Source organism: Perca flavescens, chromosome 2 (genome assembly GCF_004354835.1).
Source record: "Perca flavescens isolate YP-PL-M2 chromosome 2, PFLA_1.0, whole genome shotgun sequence".
Lineage (NCBI taxonomy): Eukaryota > Metazoa > Chordata > Actinopteri > Perciformes > Percidae > Perca > Perca flavescens.
The window spans coordinates 7,803,315-7,824,729 of record NC_041332.1 but is presented as its reverse complement, the minus strand read 5'-3'; the positions used below and the strand labels follow the sequence as shown (position 1 = coordinate 7,824,729).

Below are 21,415 nucleotides of genomic sequence, written 5' to 3'. Positions count from 1 at the left end.
GCAGGGGCGATACTAAGTATCTACATTTTTAGAAGCCTTGTTTACGGTATTTATACGTGTGCTTAACTTTAGTTCAGTGTGATGTTTAGTGTGCTGGATATGTAGTATGGTCAAATGTGATAATGCAGACGGCAGCTTGAGCTTTGTTTGACAAACTGTCTAAGCAATAGATGGAAAAAAAACTGTGAAAAAGCTCCACCAGATGGCGTTCTTTTATAGTGAAAGACAGTGGAGTACACTCACACACTGGAGGAGCAGAGAAATCTGCATGTCCTTTCACAGCACAGGAATAACTGTCTGCAGGCTCAACGTAATCTGAATATGAGGATGATGTTTCCTCCTGAATTGTCTGCCCGTTCTTGTACCAGATGTAGGATGGACGATCAGGTAAATGACAAGTGCTTTGACAAAACTGCTGAGCCCAGGTAAAATACGATCTTCTCACCTGCACCCGGAGATCTGGATCTGTGAAGAAGGAGCAAACTGTCAGCATTCACAAACGTGCAAATACACAGTAATTAGTAGTAGGGCTGCACAATATATCGTTTTCTATCGTCAGCACGATATCAACTTGCACAATAAACATATCGCAAAAGGCTGCAACATATCGCGAAAGGGCAGCGACTTATTGGGAAAGGCTGTAACTTATCGCGAAAGGATGTGACATATTGTGAAAAGACTGCGACATCGCGAAATGCGGCGACATATTGTTAAATTGCTGTAACTTATCATGAAAGGGCAGCGACATATCGCGAAAGGCTATGACTAATCGCAAAAAGGCTGCGACATATTGCGAAAGGCTGCGACTTATCGCGAAAGGCTGCGACATATCGCGAAAGGCTGCGACATATTGCGAAAGGCTGCGACATATCGCAAAAAGGCTGCGACATATCGCGAAAGGCTGCGATTTATCGCGAAAGGCTGCGACATATCGCGAAAGGCTGCGACATATCGCGAAAGGTTGCGACATAAAGCGAAAGGCTGTGACTTATTGCGAAAGGCTGTGACATACCGCAAAAGGCAGTCCGCGACATATCGCAAAAGGATATTGCGTGGAGTTTGTTTGTTGAAAAACAATATCAGTAGAAAACTGCACTTTCATTCTTTTTTTAACGGTGCTTTTTATATTCAATTCAGTGTTCAATTTGTTCAAAAAAAGAATGATGGAAATGATTTCCTTTCACTTGTTTTAAATTCAACAAGCAATTTGTTGTATTTTGGCAGAATACTGAAAGCAGCAAAACGGATTACACTTTAATATCCTAATAGCCCTTTAATTATTAACATATCCTAGATGGTAAACATTTGGAAATTAAAAAATGTGACCTGTGACAGATAAAGTGACTCCCGGTGAACCTTTTAATCTCCCGACTCGTTTGTGTTTGAACCTGAACTTGTACTCGGCAGAGTCGCTCTCTCTCAGGTCTGAGATTCTTAAAGTGCAGGTGGTTGTATCACAGTAATACTTCACACGGCCTGCGTACTCCGAGTCTGTTCTCAGATCCACAGGTCCGTCTTCCTGCATTTCAGTAAACCATAATATGTTCTCTACTGGGACAGGGTGTCTTTTTACTGTGGATGGCTGTCTGCAGGTGCAGCGTATGTCCACTGTTGATCCTCTCACGGCACAGACCTGAGCAGACATGTAAGTCACCCCATTCCTGCTTTCTGCCACTGTAACACAGAAGATTACAAACACATTAGAAACCACAATCAAATTCACAATATGTAACATAAGATGACTTTCATCTGCAGTGAAGTCTGATTTGGGGGCAAGCAAAAATACAGAAAAGGTGTTCTGTTTTACAGACTGTAAAGGAACAAACAAGGAAAGATACAGATCCTTTTTATATAAATACTGGTTCACTGAGGCAGGACATCATACAGGCTGAAGGTGATGGATCTTCAATGCATTGGAAATGCAAACTTTAAAAGGTCCCATGATATGGTGCTCTTTGGATGCTTTTAGTGGTCCCCTAATACTAAATCTGAAGTCTATTTTATATAGACCTTAGTGGTCCTCTAATACTGTATCTGAAGTCTCTTTTATATAGGCCTTAGTGGTCCCCTAATACTGTACCTGAAGTCTATTTTATATAGACCTTAGTGGTCCCCTAATACTGTATCTGAAGTCTCTTTTATATAGGCCTTAGTGGTCCCCTAATACTATATCTGAAGTCTCTTTTATATAGACCTTAGTGTTCCTCTAATACTGTATCTGAAGTCTCTTTCCTGAAATTCAGCCTTGGTGCAGAATTACAGCCATTAGAGCCAGTCCCACAATGAGCTTTCCTCAGTATGTGCCATTTCTGTGTCTGTAGCTATTGAGGAGGAGAGAGGGTGGGCAAGATGGAGGGTGGGGGTTTGGCCTTGACCAACTGCCACTTCGCTTGTTTGAAAGCCATGATGTCTCTCTCTTTCTCATGGACGGGCCAAATTCTCTGGGCAGGCAAAGCAGAAAAGGGGAGATTCCAGATCAGCCCATCTGAGCTTTCATTTTCTCAAAGGCAGAGCAGGATACCCAGGGCTCGGTTTACACCTATCACCATTTCTAACCACTGGGGGGGGCCATAGTCAGGCTGGGGGAACTCATATTAATGTTAAAAAACCTCATAAAGTGACATTTTCATGCCATGGGACCTTTAATGAAGTTTGACGGACCATGATGAATGTCCATAAACTGTTAAGTGAATGTCATACTAGTCGTTCTTAGAAAGGTGTGGTCTGTTTTGCTTGGTTCATTTCCTCTCTGTGGACTTGTGTAAAAAAAAACTGCAGAGAAACATAGAGGCACACTAAGTCATGGCTGGGCAACTATCCAGAGCTAGAGATAATAAGATAGCTAACAAAAACAAAAAGATAACTATACAAAAGAGATATCTTAGCATACACAACCTTGTCTCTTTTTTTCCCTCCAAAAACATTTCCTGTTGAGCTAGAAAGCAGAATGGGGATTTCCATTGTCATAAAAGTATTTAACCAGTACAAACATATATTCCATTTTTACACCTCAAAGATGCAGGCAGGGACTTGAATATGAATTTTAAAAGCAAGAAACTGTTTGGTCTCAGGTTGGGCTGACCATCTCACACAACAACTGATGTATGAGTGTACTCAACTGTATATTGCTGCATATGTCCTACCAGCATTGCTCATGACAGACTTTGCTTTTCTTAGATCTTTAGTGGAGCAAAAATGTAAAGCCTGTTGCTATATTGCATAACTTTTATCATCTTAAGTTGTACTTTGTCAGCTGTAGCTGTATTCAGAGCTACAATACTGCAACATGCAGATCCACAGTTATGTCAACATTCTAGCGTTTAGTACCGGTATGTAACTATGTTAGCATTATGCTCCAAGTGCCACTGAGTTATACTAATGTTAACATGTCAACAGCAAACTCTAAAATGCTGACATTTAGCTTGTCAAGCTATGTAAGCATTAATCCAAGTGCTTCTGAATAATGCTAACCTTAGCATGTTAGCATGCCAACCAATGAGCTAACATTTAGCTGGCATATTGGCAAATTCTACCATTGTTAATATCGTAACACGCTTAGCCTTAAAGATAGCATAACATAGGCTACTAAATCTATATAAAAAGCAAGCAGAAATGAGGCTGTTTTTTTCAGATACTAACATTTGATGTTTATGAAAGATTTTGTAAAATTCTGCTGCTTTCACATTATATGGAAGTTGCTGTATTACTGATTTCTTACTTATGATATACAGTTGTGTTCAAAATAATAGCAGTGTGATTTAAAAAAGTGAATAATGCTCAAAATCCTTAGAATAGCTTTTAATTCCATAATATCAATGCATTGGGAACACTGCAGATTCAATTCTAAATCAAAACATAACCAAAATGGATAGAGTTTTTGTTATACCTTTACAGAAAGTGAAGAAAATGGAATATTAGGCTGTTCAAAAAAATAGCAGTATTTGCATTTTTCTTTACAAACTCAAACATTTAGTGTATAAACTGAAAAATGTCTCAAGGGTTTTCTTTACTTTGAATCACTGCACTAATTTTTAGTTGCATAACCATTATTTCTGAGAACTGCTTCACATCTGTGTTGCATGGAGTCGACCAACTTCTGGCACCTGTGAACAGGTGTTCCAGCCCAGGACGATTGCACTATAGTCCACAAATCCTCTGCATTACTGGGTTTTGCCTCAGAAACAGCATTTTTGATGTCACCTATGGGATTGAGGTCTGGGGATTGGGCTGGCCACTCCATAACATCGATCTTGGTCATCTGGAACCAAGACTTTGCTCGCTTACTGGTGTGTTTTGGGTCATTGTCTTGTTGAAAGACCCATTTCAAAGGCATTTCCTCTTCAGCATAAGACAACATGACCTCTTCAAGTATTTTGATGTATTGAAACTGATCCATGATCCCTGGTATGCAATAAATAGGCCAAACACCACAGTACGAGAAACATCCCCATTACATTACTGTCTTCACAGTAATCTGGCTTGAATTCAGTGCATGGGGGTCGTCGGACAAACTGTCTGCGGCTCTCTATTTGTTAAAACACAACATCAGGTGGCTCTTGTACGGAGCACGTATTTGTACATCTATGTGAACTTCAGAAGGATGTGGTCTTGTGGTTCAAATCTGTCACGTCTTTCTTCCGCTTCACATTATGGGAAAACAAAATTTAAGAATACTTTTTAGGCCTGTTAGCACATGCACTGCTCATATTGTGTATATACCCCAGCCTAACAATAATGGAGGGGACTATTTGAAGACAAGTTTTTTAATCTTTGCTTGAGTACCTGTTGTTTCAGATTCAATTTAGTAGCATGCCATCAGTTCCAAACAGGGCTAATTATGTATTCGGACAAACTGTCTGCGGCCCTTAAACTCAAAAAGAACAATTTTGCTCTCATCAATCCACAGAATTTTCCTTTGGCCGGTCAATGTGTCCTTTGGCAAATTTCAACCTATTCAGTAGATGTCTTTTGGAGCTGATCATTGGTTGAGCCTTTGCCATTTTGGCTATTCTTCGAGCCCTTCGAATGGTAGTTAACTGTTTTTCCCACGTCGTTCAGGCTTTGGATGCCATTTCAAGGCATTTGAAATCATTTTGGCTGAGCAGCCTATAGTTTTTTTGCACTTCTTTATATGTTTTCCCCTCTCCAATCAACTTTTTAATCAAAGTCCGCTGTTCCTCAGAGCAATGACTGGAACGACCCATTTTGCTGAGTATTTCAGTGTGAAATGCACCATAACCAGCATGCACAAAATTTGCTTCCTTCCTTCCTTCAATATAGGCCATAATTGATGCCTGTGTCTTCACAGAATCAATCACCTCACTAAGTGAACACAACACTGCTATTATTTTGAACATGCCCCTTTCAATTACAGATTCAATTACACAGAATGAGCAGCATGCATGTCACGACTGTTGAGTCTGTTGGTTTTCTATGACTCTACAACACTTACTAGTAAATTATTTGCCATGTAGAAATATCACTTCTACCAAAAAATTTGATTTATGAGGTTAATAGTGATGTTGGACTGCTATTATTCTGAACACAACTGTATATCCAACTTAAAACAAATGTTAGTGTCTCAGATCAGCCAAAATCCACTATTTGAGATAACAATACCAGGAGACAATAACATGTAATTGTCATTTTCCCATCAATGTTTAGGTAAAAAGATACAGTGAGATGTTGTGAAAAAAATGAAGTTTACAGAACGACAAGTGAATGTTTGCATCTCATAACACATACTGTATCTAGAACAGTGGCAAACTGAGAGTTCAAACCAACCTTCCTCTGAAGTTCTTTGAGTCAACTGAATAAATGTCATACATTCACTAAAACTTAAATGTACAGTACCTGTCATGGACAGAAAGAGGACAACAAATCCCCTTGTTGCTGCTGTTAAACCCATAGCAGCTCCTCTCATCTCTTTATTTGTTAAAACACACCAGGTGGCTCTTGTACGGAGCACGTATTTGTACATCTATGAGCACTTCAGATGGCTGTGGTTTTGTGGTTAAAATCTGTCACGTCTTTCTTCCGCTTCACATTATGGGAAAACAAAATTTAAGAATACTTTTTAGGCCTGTAAGCACATGCACTGCTCATATTGTGTATATACCCCAGCCTAACAATAATGGAGGGGACTATTTGAAGACATGTTTTTAATCTTTGCTTGAGTACCTGTTGTGACGGTTCAGATTCAATTTAGTAGCATGCCATCAGTCCCAAACATGGCTAATTACGTATAGAATAGGACAGGGTTAAATCATCTAAAGAGACATCAAGTGGCATGGGGAAGATACAATCACATCCTCCATCACCATCTGGTACGCTGCTAGCACTGCCAAGGACAAGGGCAGACTGCAGCATGTCATTCGGTCTGCAGAGAAGGTGATTGGCTGCAATCTGCCGCCGCTCCTGAACCTTTACGCCACCAGGACTCTGAAGCGTGCTGGAAAGATTGTGGCCGACCCCTCCCATCCCGACCACAAACTCTGGCAGGAGGCTGAGGTCCATCAGGACCAAAACCTCACGCCACAAGAACAGTTTTTTCCCCTCCGCCACTAGCCTTATCAACAAGGCCCGGAATCCACCCTGACTCTCTCCACACTCCACATCCACCTCTGGCTCTACATGTCACTGTACTTACTCTGCTGCTCATTTTATTTTTATATTTATTTTTAATTAATACAAACTGTGTATATATGTTTATACTTATATTGTTATATTCTGGTGCTTGATTCTCTTAGCCTTCTTGTATTTAGAGATTGTGTGACGCGCACCTACAGCACCAAAACAAATTCCCTGTATGTGTAAAAAACGTACTTGGCAATAAAGCTTTTCTGATCCTGATTCAATGTCCATAATTTCAAATGGATTTTTCAGATTTTCAGAGAACTATTTAACAATTTCATTAAATGTTATGTATAGTGTCAAATCATAACCTAATTTGCCTGAGGAGGTTCTCAGTCATCCAGGTCGTGATAGTTCTCTAAAAGCAAAGGCAACATTTGAATTCTTATCATTTCTAATGTGTTAGTTGGGATTTGAAAGAGTTAACTGGTTGAAGGTGTTGAGTAAACACGAAAACATTTCAATGTGTTTAATTTAGTTGATTTATTGTTTGTTTTTTCAAATACATTTGAAATGCTCTTTAAAAAATATGAAAAATAACTCTTGACTTCAATGTAATCCAAGAGGGGTGTTAAAGAGATAAAGTTTGTCACTGAGCTTGAGTTTTGAGAAGTGTTTCCGATATGGTTCAACCAAACGTATTCGTCCAAGTAAATCCTTCTGATGACAGATGACTGATACTTCCCACAGAGCAGAGATCTCCACGCAGAAACCTTATCGGATCCAAATGGAGCCAAGAGACTCTTAGCCACGCTTCCAATGATTTAAATTCCTTGGAGGACTTCCTTACATCAGAAGTTCTGCGTTATCATGTGAATTCTTTAAGCATATTTCTGAGGTTAGGGCTCTCGACGTTCTAACCCCATCGTGTCAGAGACCCAACCTCTGACTTTGGCTATCACATACATACCATATCTGACTCTCTCTTTCCCACAAACATGTTCACGTGTCCACTCCATGCTCGCTGTCCTTCTTGTTCCCGCTCCCCGTCTAAATCTTTCATTAATGCGTCCTGATGCTGGGGTTGGGAGGGCAGGGGTCGCAGTTAGGGATGCCATGGTTTCTTGTCTCGACCTTGTTGGTCTGGTATGTGTTTGAAACGGCACTTGTCGCCATAGAAACAGCCCGTGGTCCGCCAGTAGAAGCACTCGTCTCCATAGATAGGTACACACCGTCTGGACCTGCTTGGACAGAACCAGAGGAGACGATTCCTGCGTCACGTTCACAGACAAATGCACGTAAACATGCAGGCAAGCGATGGAATGCTAATGGTGAACGGAGACTGAGACAATGAGACAATAAAGCACACAAGATGATGACCTGTCGTCATGTTAACTCCTGTGTTGAAGGATTATTCTGTTTTTTTTAACCACTGATTATTGTGGATGGAAGATGTTGGATCTTAGCCTGAACACGCTTTAAGGAACTGAGATTTGTCCTCTCTAGTAACGTTTTTCTTTTCATCCTCCCAAAACATCACACCGACATTTCTAATATTATTCTTTACCCTAACTTTAACAACACAGTTAATGCTAATCTTTATCCCTAAAACAACTTAAAGATGTGATAGCTGGTAAAGATGTCCTAACTTTATAAAGGACCAATGTGACTTTACACCAGGGGTTAATGCATAGACTGTATAAGTGAAGCCAAAACATCTGGATCGTCCTCTGGCGGCTGCAGTACAGGTCATAAACCCCACCCTCCTCCATTAGCAGATGGGCCATTGGCCAAATGAAAAAGTCAAAGTGCACGCCAAATAAATGTTTCCCTACAGATGGTTTCTGTCATTTAGATAGTTCTTATCATGCTGATGTTTGCTCAACTGTCATTTTTCTGATAAGTTTGGTTTTTATTAGTTATTTGATGCTATAAAAATAGCTGGGATTGACTTGCGATTGGGTGTATGGGCAGGCAGGGTTCAAAATTCACTTTTTTGCCAGCCGCCAAATGTCTAGTACATTTTCAAATTTGACCAACCACTCAATAGATTACCATTGTTTTTTTGGGCTGGCGAGTGAAGCAAATCTACCAGCCACTTGCATATTTTACCAGCATTTGGCTGGTAGATGGTGCTAATTTTAAACCATGTGGGCGGGACTTTCTTACCGCGGCTCCACCGCCCGATCACTACTGCGCAGACTCTGGCTCCAAAATTACAAGATGGCGGCGCCCGTATCCGGGATATTTTGGCTTCACTTTGGTACAGTGGGAGGAAGGATCTTGTTTTACAGTCTACGGTTTACGCCTGCAGAGTGGGTACAATGTTGCACCACACAGATACACATGTCGAGAGGAAGTTGCCCAGTACCCTATAGCAGCTGAGCTCGGCAGTGTTCCCGCAGCGTTGGAGCTGAGGCTGGTGTTGTTCTTTTGGATGGGCGGCAGGGGGCGCTGGATCCAACGATCTGGGTACCTCATCACCAGTTTGCTGCTGCCCAGCTCTACCCCCTGCACAGGAAGAAGCCGCACATTAACATACTCGTACAATGACTATTACATTCGAGAGGAGTAACATCGCGTTGAGTTTTGTTCATCACTCGCCTGCAGCTTATCAAGGGCTTTGGCAGCCACGTTGGCATTCTTGAAGTTGACGAAGGCACAGAAACGCTCATGAAGAACTCTGATGCTCTCTATTTCACCAAACCTGTAACCATGGAAACACAGAGCCTTTGACTTAGTGGGTGACAATTTTTCGGGACTCCCGTGGTACGGGCCTAACTGCCAAGTTTGGCGCACCCACTACTACGTCACACCCGTTGGAATGTTCCTGGAACACCGTAGCCTGCACTGCTTAAAACTTATTAATTATTGCTGCAGCTGTTGTAGTTGGTGCTTTTTATTACCCTTCATAAAATATGATTATGTGAAGTATGTCTTCTTTGTATAGTTGTACTGCCTTCATTTGTTTTTCACTACATATAAAACCTAACACACACACACACACACACCCACACACACACACACACACACACAGTGTTTTTACATTTTGAAGAGATCCCAGAGGTCTGTCTCTGTAACCTCCACTGTAATGTTCCCAACCCACAGAGAGCGACAGCTCCTGCAGAATAGAAAAGAGAAGTTAGTGGGGGAAAAGAGAAGGCTGTGAACAGGAAGAACAGAAGTAAGGCAAAGATCACAGGAGAGGATAATATGTGAGAGTGATTATTTGTCCAGTATTTGAAAGCCAAAAGTTTACATGACATTATAATTTTTATTGACCCGGCCACAGTATAAGATATTAACAGTTCCCAGTGTATATATTTAACTGAAAGATAACATGTGATTTATATATGTCTATAAAAATAGAGGATTGGTTTGCTTCATGTTTGAAATGATACTGTATTAACATTCACGCCCTCAAAACATTCTGCAGTCCTGAAGATTTCAAAGTGATTGGTGTGATTATGTGTATTGCTAATAGCCATACAACATACCCACTCTGGTCCTGCTGAGATGTGAGCTTTAGTGCTGGAAGTCAGAGACAGGAAGTAGACATTATGGAATGACAAAACAATAAAAACACGGCATCGATATGATGTATTTACCATGGGTCAACCACTGATGTCGGCTGTAAATTACATATCTTTCTCTGGCTAGCTGCGCTATTGTGCCAACACTGTATAAATTAAACATAATATCGATCAACGTCATTTGGAAAACTGCAGATTCTTCAAGGGGCCACACGTGGCTTTAACACACTTTAGAACAGTTTATGCATGGTAAGTGTTTGTCGGTTTACTTATAGGATCTACTCCATGTCTACTAGTATAAAGAGTGCAGATTCATTCTGTATGTCTTTATATCCAACACACTGATTTCACTCTGCAGATTACACATTTCTCTGCCCCTAATACCGTCCTAACTTCAAAGTATTGTCTGTATGTGCTGTTCATTGTACAGTAGAAAATCGATATTTTAATGTTCATGTTTTTTAATAATGTCTATACACATAGGTCTTTCTGTCATGATGTACGCTCAGTTACCCCCAATTTCCACCGGTTGCGGAACGTCTGCGGATCTGCTCCGGTGGTCCACAGCCCTCCGGAGCAGATACGCAGAGCTTCTATTTTTGCCGGACGCCGGAGAGCTCTGCAGCAAATCAGCACACGGCAGATAGTGCAGGACAGCAAGTCGAGCACAGAAACAAAATAAAATACACCGGGCTCACGGCGGATCATATTTCCCTGCACTACACCTTGAAAACACACAGCACAGAGTTGTTTCCCCTCTACTCCTCTGGATGGAAACTAACTGTTGTTTGGTTTTATGGTTCTATTCTACGTGAATTCGCGAGATCTCGTGGGCCCTCGTGACTACAACTGTCAGTCATGGCTGCAGCCGTTATGCAACAAATCCGGACCGGGTGGGTATTGATGGACGGCGGAGCACGCAGCAGACACGCAGCGGAGCCGGTCCGCAGACGTTCTGCATTCGGTGGAAATCCCCGGTTAGTAGCAGCATGTGTCTCCTATTGACGTCTGATGTGACTGCTGCCCCAGTGTGGACAGCTGTGGCACTGCAGCTGGTTCTTACTTTTGGCCTCGGGTGAGGTGGTGGCCGCCTGAACGGTGGTGAACTTCTCCAGCAGCAGTTTACTCTGCTCTTCCTCAAAACCCAACTCCTAAAAGTAAAAAGGCAAATATGCACATTAAAGTTACATCGTGTACACATCACTCTTCCTTTCAAATGCCCTGACGCAAGACACTTTATCCATATTTGGACAAGAGCAACACTTTAGTTCTAACCAACTGGTTAGGAGGCATGAGATTCTGATATGTCAAAAGAAATAAACTTCCCTCCAACACACCCACTAGCTTACAGAGCTCTAGTGGGCCTCAACCTGTGGATGCTAATTTCAGAGTAAAAAAACCTGACACTGGTCATCAAAGCTACAATATTATCTAACTCTTAGTCCATCTTGACCTATTAACAGCCAGCTAACCACATGTTCATGAGGTTTTTTTTGACACAGTAATTTTGGTTTGATATATCCTGTAGATGTCATGTTCTTTAACCCTCCTGTTGTGTATATCAGAACTATGACAAATGAATGTTGGAAAAAGTGAGAAATGTTGGAAAAATCGACAAAAAACATTTAAAAAAAAAAAGTAACCAAAAAAAAACCTGCAAAAAATTGACAATTTTTTTTTTAATAAAATCAACAAAAACGTCGAGAAAAGTGTCGAAAAAGAATGTTGAATGTTGAAATTTCGACTCCGAAATACACAAAGTTGCATGGTCGACGGGAAGACAACACAAGGGTTAAAATTATCCCCACAAAATAACAAAACAAAAAAAAAAACTTTGACCGCAGCCTCGGAGGAAGTCGACCCTTCTAGTCACTTGTCCTCCTCACCATGAGCTGCAGGAGCCGGCAGGTAAAGAGTTTACCGGATGCTTCCTTACAGCGCTGATCCAACTTCAGCACCTGCTCCATGGCTGCCTCCGCCTCACTGTACCGCTGGAACACACACAACACACAACACACACACACACACACACACACACACACACACACACACACACACAGACAGATCTGTTTAAAAACATTAATATTCAAGCAGGTAGCATCCCTTTGGTCCAAATACTAAATCACAGAGTGCAAATCATTACTTTTTTGGGTTGTACGTCAGGTGCTAACCTTTAACCCCATCAGAGCACACCCCTTACGGAAGTATCCCTTCGGCCAATAAGGAGCCAGCTGGATGGACCTCTGAGCGTCCGTGAGGGCGGAGGAGTACTGCTCCAGAACCCAATAGCAGTGAGAGCGGTTTCCATAGAACCTGCGAGAGTCACAGAGAGACACAGACGGAGATATTTATTTAAGGCAAAGTGAATGTGATGAGGGAAAAGAGGCGCAGGGCAAGAGGAGGTGAGTTGGGTTCACGTTTCAGCTAACCTGTGGTCCCTCGGGTCGCAGTAGATGGCTTCTGTAAACATGTCCACTGCCTGGCTGTACTGGCCTTGCTCAAACATCTGAATGCCCTGCACTGGAGAAGGTACACACACATACATTTGCACTTAAACTATGAGGACTTTACTGGCATAATGCATTCCCTCACACATACTTATATCTTCTACTTTCTTATAAAAAATACATTGACATTGTGTTCTGTGAATTATTTTTAGTACCCAGGACATTGTTTTTGAAAGGTAATGCTACAGTTTCATGTTTTTAACATAGCATTTTTCATTATATTTACGGAATGTGAGAAAATAGAAAAAAGGTTTTTTGTAATTTGGGTAAACTAACCTTTAACGCTACTGCATTAGCAGTAGTCTCACATTGCCAGACCTATCTCCGCAGCGCTGTGTCAGCACTAGAGTAAAATCTGGCTACAGCGCTTATTTATTCTGGGATGGGGGGGGGTGGGAAAAATGCTCTGGCTTGTTTTTTTTGTTTTTTTTAACCAATCACAACCGTGGGTGGCGCTAAGCCTCGGATGCAGCACTTGCAAAATAGAAAGCGGAGATAGCAGAAGGGGAGAAACATTCAATGTCAGGCTTTATCCCAGCACTGTGCATCCGTTGAGCTAGACTACTTTAGCAACAAGTCAGTAACAATTCCTCACCTTATTCTACGTTTTTTATCCAACTTACGTTTTATAAACTAATCTGTTTCCCTGTGCTTCATCCAAAGTTTGACTCAACACATATTACATAAAATGTCAAGCTACTGCATTTATAATGGTAATTAAGTTATGTCTACTAATTATGATTAGAGGATAAAATAAGCATGAAACTAGATAATACAGCCTTGCAGTTGTATGCCTCCCCCTCAATCAGTCAAGTTGCAGTTAGCAGCCACGTTTGTCTCAGGGCGGTCCTGAGATGTGTAGTTATGAGGTGTATCTTGTGCACTAGACTTATTAAAAGGGAACCAGGTGTACAGTAATCAAAGGACAGCAAATAGATAGATTCACCTGTCAGAGACTCCCCCCTCCTCTTCATTTCTTCTGTGCTTTCCACCTGCAATCACAACAGACAGTGTAGGAGCCAAAAAAGCAATTTTGGTTTATATTTAAAGAACAATAGTATAGTAGTATTTTAAAACATCCCATATTTTGGTTATAGTTCTAGCCCGCTGATTTTGATTGACAGCTAGGCCACTGATTGGCAAATCGGCCACACCGTAGTAATTGTGGGTGTGGTATAACTGATAAAGGGAAGTTGGAAACAGATTTTTTTTTTTGGAAGTCCTAGCTTTAGTTGAGACCAAACACAGTTTTTTAACCACATCTAGTCATCATGTTTCATCTTATTTGATATAATTTAAGAAACCTTAAGTATTGTTTATTTTCCCCTGATCCACACACACATGCAACACTAGCCTACAACATTTTGGTAGGATCATAAAGATTTATTTCTATAGGTAGGATACTTGTGTTTAATTATTATTTTCAAACAACGACCGCATGCCTGGATCAACAACATTAAAACAATGCTGCGTTAAAAACGCTCTTCTATTGCTGGGGCAGTGGCTATAATTTGGAAAAGGAATAGCCACAACAGACAGTGTTGTTAGTATAGTGTAAGCAATGCTGATTTTCTGGTTTCCACATTTGTCATCAGACAAATAAAAAAAAAACTGCTGGAGAATTGTCCATTGTTCCCACGAAAAGACGGAGGCAGTTGGGAGGTTGAATTAATAGCTACAAACTGGATGAATGGATGCAACATGAATGGATGTGTGGGTGGGTGTGTGTGTGTGTGTGTGTGTGTGTGTGTGTGTGTGTGTGTGTGTGTGTGTGTGTGTGTGTGTACCTGGCTGCTCCTGGCCTCGTTCTCGTTGTTCTCTCTGGAGATCAGTATTGCTCTGTTCTTCAGAGCTTTGACTTTGATGTGGCTGGCAGCGTTGGCCACAAATGCACTGCTGACATCCCACTCGGGCTCCTAAAACATCAGGAAAGTAACACGAAAAACACTAAATACAACCGGCTGACAAAATGTGATAATTATCTTCAAAAACAAAAAGGAAAAACAAGGACACCTGTTCTTGATTTAATTGTATCGGATTCAAATGTTTAGCAAATCAACATAGCTCCATCTCAATTATCCAGGTGGTATCATCTCTGGGCAGAGATGTATAGTAACAAAGTAGAACTACCTCACTACTGTACTTAAATACTAAAAGACTGAATCTTTACTCTACTGGAGTATTATTTTTTTCTCCTACTTCCACTTTTACTTTAGTACATATTTTCCATAGGGCTGGGCAACATATTGATATTGTATCGATATCGTGATATGAGACTAGATATCGTCTTAGATTTTGGATATCGTCATATCGTGATATGACATAAGTGTTGTCTTTTCCTGGTTTTAAAGGCTGCATTACAGTGAAGTGATGTACTTTTCTGAACCTACCAGACTGTACTAGCTGTTCTATTATTTGCCTTTTCCCCACTTAGACATTATGTCCACATTACTGATGATTATTTATCTAAAATCTAAGTGTGAAGATATTTTGTTAAAGCACCAATTGTCAACCCTAGACTATCAATATTGATATCGAAGTATTTGGTCAAGAATATCGTGATAGCTGATTTTCTCCATATCGCCCGGCCCTAATTTCTGATGAGTTTAATACTTTTACTCCGATACATTTTTTATGTGCTGCATCGTTACTCGTTACCATTATAAAAATGTTCTGAATCATTCCAAACCAACATTATCCCTGCCAGAGTGGTAGAGGGCTCTGTCACCAGGTCTGATGAAGCTGGCTCATCACTGAGCGAATCAAGCGATCAAGCTGTCTTATAAGAAGACAGCGCCTGCTCCCGTTCTGCCTTTCGCTCTGTTGCCTGCATTGAAAACACTTGAGCTTTGTTAGTTGTTTCGAGATGGAAGAACCAGAACCAGAACACCACCTTCAACACCTTCGGTGATGGTGGCGGTGAGGGTGAGGAAGGAGACCACCCCTGGCCCTACTTAGAGTCCATGTTTTCATTTGTCGGAGTGAAAGACAATTCGTATAGAATGCACTGCCTACTCTGCCTCCCGAAAGACTGCGAAATAATGGCCTTCAAAACTTCACTGTGGCACACCAGTTTGAGCTATCAGTAAGCGCTAGCTAACTAGCTACCCGCGGTTCATGACATGCTGCTGTGTTGTACATTCCTGTCCTTGTACTGCTGCTACAGCCAAAGGAATTGTGAGTGTCCTTTAGGCTAAACATTTGAAATAATATAAACAATATGATAATCAAATGTTTAACTGCTTTCTTTAACCTTTAAACACTGTTTGTTGAGCACCCCAATTTGGCACAACATACACTTAATGTCTGGTAACAAACCTTTTGTTTATAACCAGTGGAGTAACAGAGGTATTTATACTCTAGACCAGCTATTCAATGATGAAGGTATGTTAAGTTTTGAAGACTGAGAACTAGCTTGGAGGTCCCTAGGACATCCTTCTTCCTTTATCTTCTGATCAGCCCTAAAATGTTATGGTGTACCATGGAGAAGACCCACGAGACCCACCCAATCAATAAATAGCTTGTTGTTTCTCCTGTGAGAGGATTGGTGTCCAGGATCTATGCTAAACTATCCGTAGAGAACTTTCAATAGTAAAGAAATGGGAGCGAGAGCTAAGCTCTGAGGGGAACATAATTAATTGGGAGACAGTTTGGGACAACAATTCCCTCTGTTCCAAGAACCCAAATCACCAGCAGATCCACTTCAACCTATGTCATAGGACATCTTGGACACCTCAGAAGAGAAATGTGTCCAAAGCCATTCTTACTCCCTATTGCACATTCTGTCAACCTGAACAAACTGGAACTTTCCTGCACATGGTCTGGGAGTGTGAACAGGTGCATGAGTTCTGGAATAAAATAACATCAATAATATCTGATGTGATAGGATGTCCACTTCCTACTGACCCGATTGTTTTGTTACTTAATGATGACTCTAAATTACATCTGCTTGGGAGACAGAGGAAGATTCGGCTAGCTGGTTCAACCGCGACCAAGAAAATGATAGCTCAATGCTGGCTCCCTTCCCCCACTCGTCTTGTATAAAACAGTGGTTGTTGTATTTTCTGGACATAGTTATGCTTGAGCTCTCTACAGCGAGGATTAACAAAGCTAAATCATAGACTTTAGACCTATGGAAAAACGCAGCAGCACTAATATTAGTCCTAATGACCTCAGCATCATAAGAATTAGAGGAGTGACTAGGCAAGGTGTGCTTTCTGTTTTTGTTTATTTTTGTTTTTGTTTTCCTCGAGATGTTTGTTGTTCCCCCCCCCCTTAATTTACTGTTTTCGGTCAAATTTGACCGGAAAGTTTTAACTGCTCTTATTTTAACATAAATGCAAATACTTATTGTAAGAGAAACTTATTAGAACATTAACATCTACAACGTGTGTGTGGGTGTTTTTGTTTTTGTGTGTGCGTGCATGCATGTGTGTGTGAACAAGTGGCAACATGACACATGAACTGTGTGTGTGTGTATATCTGTCTGTTTGTGGGTGTGGGTGTTTCTGTGTGTGTGTGCATGCATTTCTGTGCGAACATTGGTGGTTCACATGCACAAGTGGCAACATGACAACATGAACTGTGTGTGTGTGTGTGTGTGTGTGTGTGTGTGTGTGTGTGTGTGTGTGTGTGTGTGTGTGTGTGTGGGGGGGGGCGGTCTGTCTGTTTGTGGATGTGTGGGTGTGTGTGTCTGTCTGTTTGTGGGTGTGGGTGTTTTTGTGTTCATGTGTGTGCAAACATTGGTGGTTCACACGCAGAAGTGGAAACATGACAACATGAACTGACAACATGAAGTGTGTCTGAGAGTGTGTAATAAATAAACCAGAGCAAGTTTTTCTCCCATCCCGGAATACTGTGTGGACTAGCCAGACCCTCCTCCGCAGCGCTGTGGAGGAAGGTCTGGCAAAGCGAGACTAGAGAAAAATTAAACAATTTCATGCTGTGGATGTGAAATATTAACTTTAACAATGGAAGACAAGTTTTAATTAAAGATATTTTAATATGTACTGGCAAGTAATCCTCATAATAGTGGTAGCTGATTTCTGGTTTCCAAATGGTTGTTTTTTGAGAACTGAGGAATTTCTTTTGTTTATCTCTAAGAAGTCAGGCTGAGTGCCTCTGGAGCAGGTAGGGGCTCAAAGTCTTGCTAAAGGATACTGCAGTTGGGGCTGAGGAGGTTACAATTGTGATTTTTGACCTTATCTATATGAAAAAATATCTCTATAACCATAACATACCATCATCAGAAGCCTCTGTACCTTGAATTACATTAAACATTTCAGACATCTTGCAACAACTGACGTCATGTCAAAGATACTTTAAAGGTCCTATAACATGCTGCTTTTTGGATGCTTTTATATACAGTAGGCCTTAGTGGTCCCCTAATACTGTATCTGAAGTCTCTTTTATATAGGCCTTAGTGGTCCCCTAATACTGTATCTGAAGTCTCTTTTATATAGACCTTAGTGGTCCCCTAATACTGTATCTGAAGTCTCTTTTATATAGGCCTTAGTGGTCCCCTAATGCTGTATCTGAAGTCTCTTTTATATAGGCCTTAGTGGTCCCCTAATACTGTATCTGAAGTCTCTTTTATATAGACCTTAGTGGTCCCCTAATGCTGTATCTGAAGTCTCTTTTATATAGACCTTAGTGGTCCCCTAATACTGTATCTGAAGTCTCTTTTATATAGGCCTTAGTGGTCCCCTAATACTATATCTGAAGTCTCTTTTATATATACCTTAGTGGTCCCCTAATACTGTATCTGAAGTCTCTTTTATATAGACCTTAGTGGTCCCCTAATACTGTATCTGAAGTCTCTTTTATATAGACCTTAGTGGTCCCCTAATACTGTATCTGAAGTCTCTTTTATATAGACCTTAGTGGTCCCCTAATACTGTATCTGAAGTCTCTTTTATATAGGCCTTAGAGGTCCCCTCTTTCTGTATCTGAAGTCTCTTTTATATAGGCCTTAGAGGTCTCCTAATACTGTATCTGAAGTCTCTTTTATATAGACCTTAGTGGTCCCCTAATACTGTATCTGAAGTCTCTTTTATATAGGCCTTAGTGGTCCCCTAATACTGTATCTGAAGTCTCTTTTATATAGGCCTTAGAGGTCATCTAATACTGTATCTGAAGTCTCTTTTATATAGACCTTAGTGGTCCCCTAATACTGTATCTGAAGTCTCTTTTATATAGGCCTTAGAGGTCCCCTAATACTGTATCTGAAGTCTCTTTTATATAGGCCTTAGAGGTCCCCTAATACTGTATCTGAAGTTTCTTTTATCTAGGCCTTAGAGGTCCCCTAATACTGTATCTGAAGTCTCTTTTATATAGACCTTAGTGGTCCCCTAATACTGTATCTGAAGTCTCTTTTATCTAGGCCTTAGAGGTCCCCTAATACTGTATCTGAAGTCTCTCACCTGAAATTCAGCCTTGGTGCAGAATTACAGCCCCTACGAGCCAGTCCCACAATGAGACGTAGAACGTGCCATTTCTGTGTCTGTAGCTTTAAATGCTATTGAGGAGGAGAGGGGCAAGAGGGGGGGGGGGCAAGGTGGAGGGTGGGGGTGTGGCCTTTACCAGCTTGCCATGGGCAAAGCAGAGAAAGGGGAGGTAACCTTTCCCCTTATGACAACATATAGGGAAGATTCCAGATTGGCCCATCTGAGCTTTCATTTTCTCAAAGGCAGAGCAGGATACCCAGGGCTCGGTTTACACCTATCACCATTTCTAGCCACTGGGGGGGGCCATAGGCAGGCTATGGGAACTCATATTAATTTTAAAAAACCTCATAAAGTGACATTTTCATGCCATGGGACCTTTAAGCACTTTGATTTCTAAAGAAGACTAAAACAGGTACTTTTGAACATATGAAGCTCAGCGCAGATTCTTTCAGGAAGACGTCATTAACCCAAGCCCTACTCATTCTTAAATCAAATCAGCTGTCTAGAAGTGACGCTTTCAGTTATACCAATCAGACTTGGCCACAAAATTCAAGGGCCAATCACAGCCTTACAACTCTGCTTTAAATCTGTTTTCTCCCTGTGCTGTCAGCTGTCGTTTCAGGCCCTCCTCCTCCCCTGCCGCCTCCGGTCTTCGTGTTTCTCCCGGCTGACCACTTCGTTGCCTCTTCGGTCCGGTCTCTGGTCTCTTTCTCCGCCACCAGTGTCTAGACTCCATCGGGGGGTTATGTTCCTATTCTCTACCCCATTAAAAATATTATTAATTCGATGGAGTCTAATCTTCATATTATACAGTTGTACAATAAATATTTTTGCATATCTGCAAACGAAGTCTCTCCTGATTGAAATGTTTGCTGCATTGCAGTGCTCTTTTCATGGTGCTAAATAAGGGTGAGTTTCTACCAAGAATGTTTGGAGTTTGCAGTGTTAACTTCTCTTGTTTGGTTAGTTTTATCGGGGTGAGGGGGGGGCGATCAGAAGCAGCTGCTACAAAGTAACTGCACCAGATACCTTAAAATAGAGGTCTTGGTCCTCTTCCAAGGAAAGTGCGGAATGCTTCATTCATGTTCTTAAGCGGTATGAACACAACAGATGGTAAATTATGGAAAAGAGAACAGACCAGTCTATTAATGCTTAGTTGAAAGTAGAGGTACTTTATTATCTAAATTCCAAGTTGCAGGAAGGCAAGGAAAAACTTTACAAAACTTGCGATTTTTGTTTTTCTACTTGTAACTTGGAAGTGACAAACCAACAACAAAAATTCAAAGAGAACTTTTTCACTCAGGACCAGACTAAAGCTAGACTACGGCATAAAAAGGAGGTTTAACAAGCTTTACTTTATCAATGCAGCGCACACTGACAATGAATAATTTTGCATCTCATTCACAAGTGTTTCTTAGTTTACAGCTGTTCTTTTCTTTTATCAAATACTAATTAGTCGGACCTACTGATAAACAAGCATGACATTTGTTATTTTTTGGTTCGAGTACACTGTCAACATTAGGCAAATGTGGCATATTGTTGTCGAATACGGCAATGCCAACAAATGCCAGTTGACTCTTTTGAGATTTGTTTTAGGACACCACACCCAGAAGTTGTTTGTCATTTTGCCTGGGCCAATTTCAAAGCATGCACGGTACACAACCAACTTCACAGTGAGTGAGCGGAGAAAGATTCCATAGCTGTGTTTGAAACCGTACCCTTATTCACTCACTCCCTATTCCCTATATAGTGTTTATTAAATAGTGAAGTATATAGGGAACGATCAAACGAGATTTGGTACACTCAATGAAAACACTGTTGTGTCAGGAGATGCGCCGGTTATTTGTGTGGTGGAGGTGGGCGCGCCCAGCATCATGTAAACAAACCGAAACAAAAATACTTTTAATACGATCCCTGAAACAAACCGAGCACTCAGAATAGATAGATAGTAGGGCTGCTCCCTCTTAGTCGATTAGTCGACTAATCGGTCGTTTTGGTCTTAGTCAACTTAGATTTCTTTAGTCGATTAGTCATGTTTTATGCTTTTTTCATGCTGAATGACTTATTTCCAAGAAACGTACGAGCACATCTCTGGTAAACACAAGAATTAAAGTGGTGCTTTTGCATGACTCTTTGCGGAGAAACTCAGATTTACAGATCTGTCGATTAAATCAACTAATCGATTAGTCGATACAATTGAATGAGTGTTAGTCGACTAAGAATTTCTTCAATTGAGCACAGCCCTAATAGATAGAAGGACATAGAGATACTTTATTTATCCCTAAGGAAATTAAGGTGTCCAATAGCTTGTACACAACATACATACATAGGCACACAGACATATGACATCCACGCA

At 41.0% G+C, this 21,415-nt stretch overlaps 2 protein-coding genes across 3 annotated transcripts in view; both read right to left on the bottom strand.

Annotated features, from left to right (window-relative positions):
* Window positions 1-7,499, bottom strand: part of LOC114545875 (basement membrane-specific heparan sulfate proteoglycan core protein) — a 35,665-nt gene extending 28,166 nt beyond the window's left edge. Inside the window, exons 1-4 of the mRNA XM_028564438.1 lie at window positions 7,495-7,499; window positions 5,854-5,925; window positions 1,574-1,674; window positions 244-465 (exon numbers count right to left, since the gene is read on the bottom strand). Of these exons, the coding sequence (XP_028420239.1) occupies window positions 244-465; window positions 1,574-1,674; window positions 5,854-5,925; window positions 7,495-7,499 (400 nt within the window). The remainder of the gene's footprint in view (window positions 1-243; window positions 466-1,573; window positions 1,675-5,853; window positions 5,926-7,494) is intronic.
* LOC114571169 (tetratricopeptide repeat protein 31) overlaps window positions 7,102-21,415 on the bottom strand; it is a 38,513-nt gene continuing 24,199 nt past the window's right edge. For both annotated transcript variants that reach the window (XM_028602012.1, XM_028602020.1), the window contains exons 6-16: window positions 14,401-14,529; window positions 13,560-13,605; window positions 12,536-12,626; window positions 12,278-12,419; window positions 11,993-12,097; window positions 11,170-11,257; window positions 10,071-10,104; window positions 9,620-9,694; window positions 9,178-9,280; window positions 8,945-9,084; window positions 7,102-7,814 (exon numbers count right to left, since the gene is read on the bottom strand). In XM_028602012.1, the coding sequence (XP_028457813.1) occupies window positions 7,679-7,814; window positions 8,945-9,084; window positions 9,178-9,280; window positions 9,620-9,694; window positions 10,071-10,104; window positions 11,170-11,257; window positions 11,993-12,097; window positions 12,278-12,419; window positions 12,536-12,626; window positions 13,560-13,605; window positions 14,401-14,529 (1,089 nt within the window). In that variant the 3' untranslated portion in view covers window positions 7,102-7,678. The remainder of the gene's footprint in view (window positions 7,815-8,944; window positions 9,085-9,177; window positions 9,281-9,619; window positions 9,695-10,070; window positions 10,105-11,169; window positions 11,258-11,992; window positions 12,098-12,277; window positions 12,420-12,535; window positions 12,627-13,559; window positions 13,606-14,400; window positions 14,530-21,415) is intronic.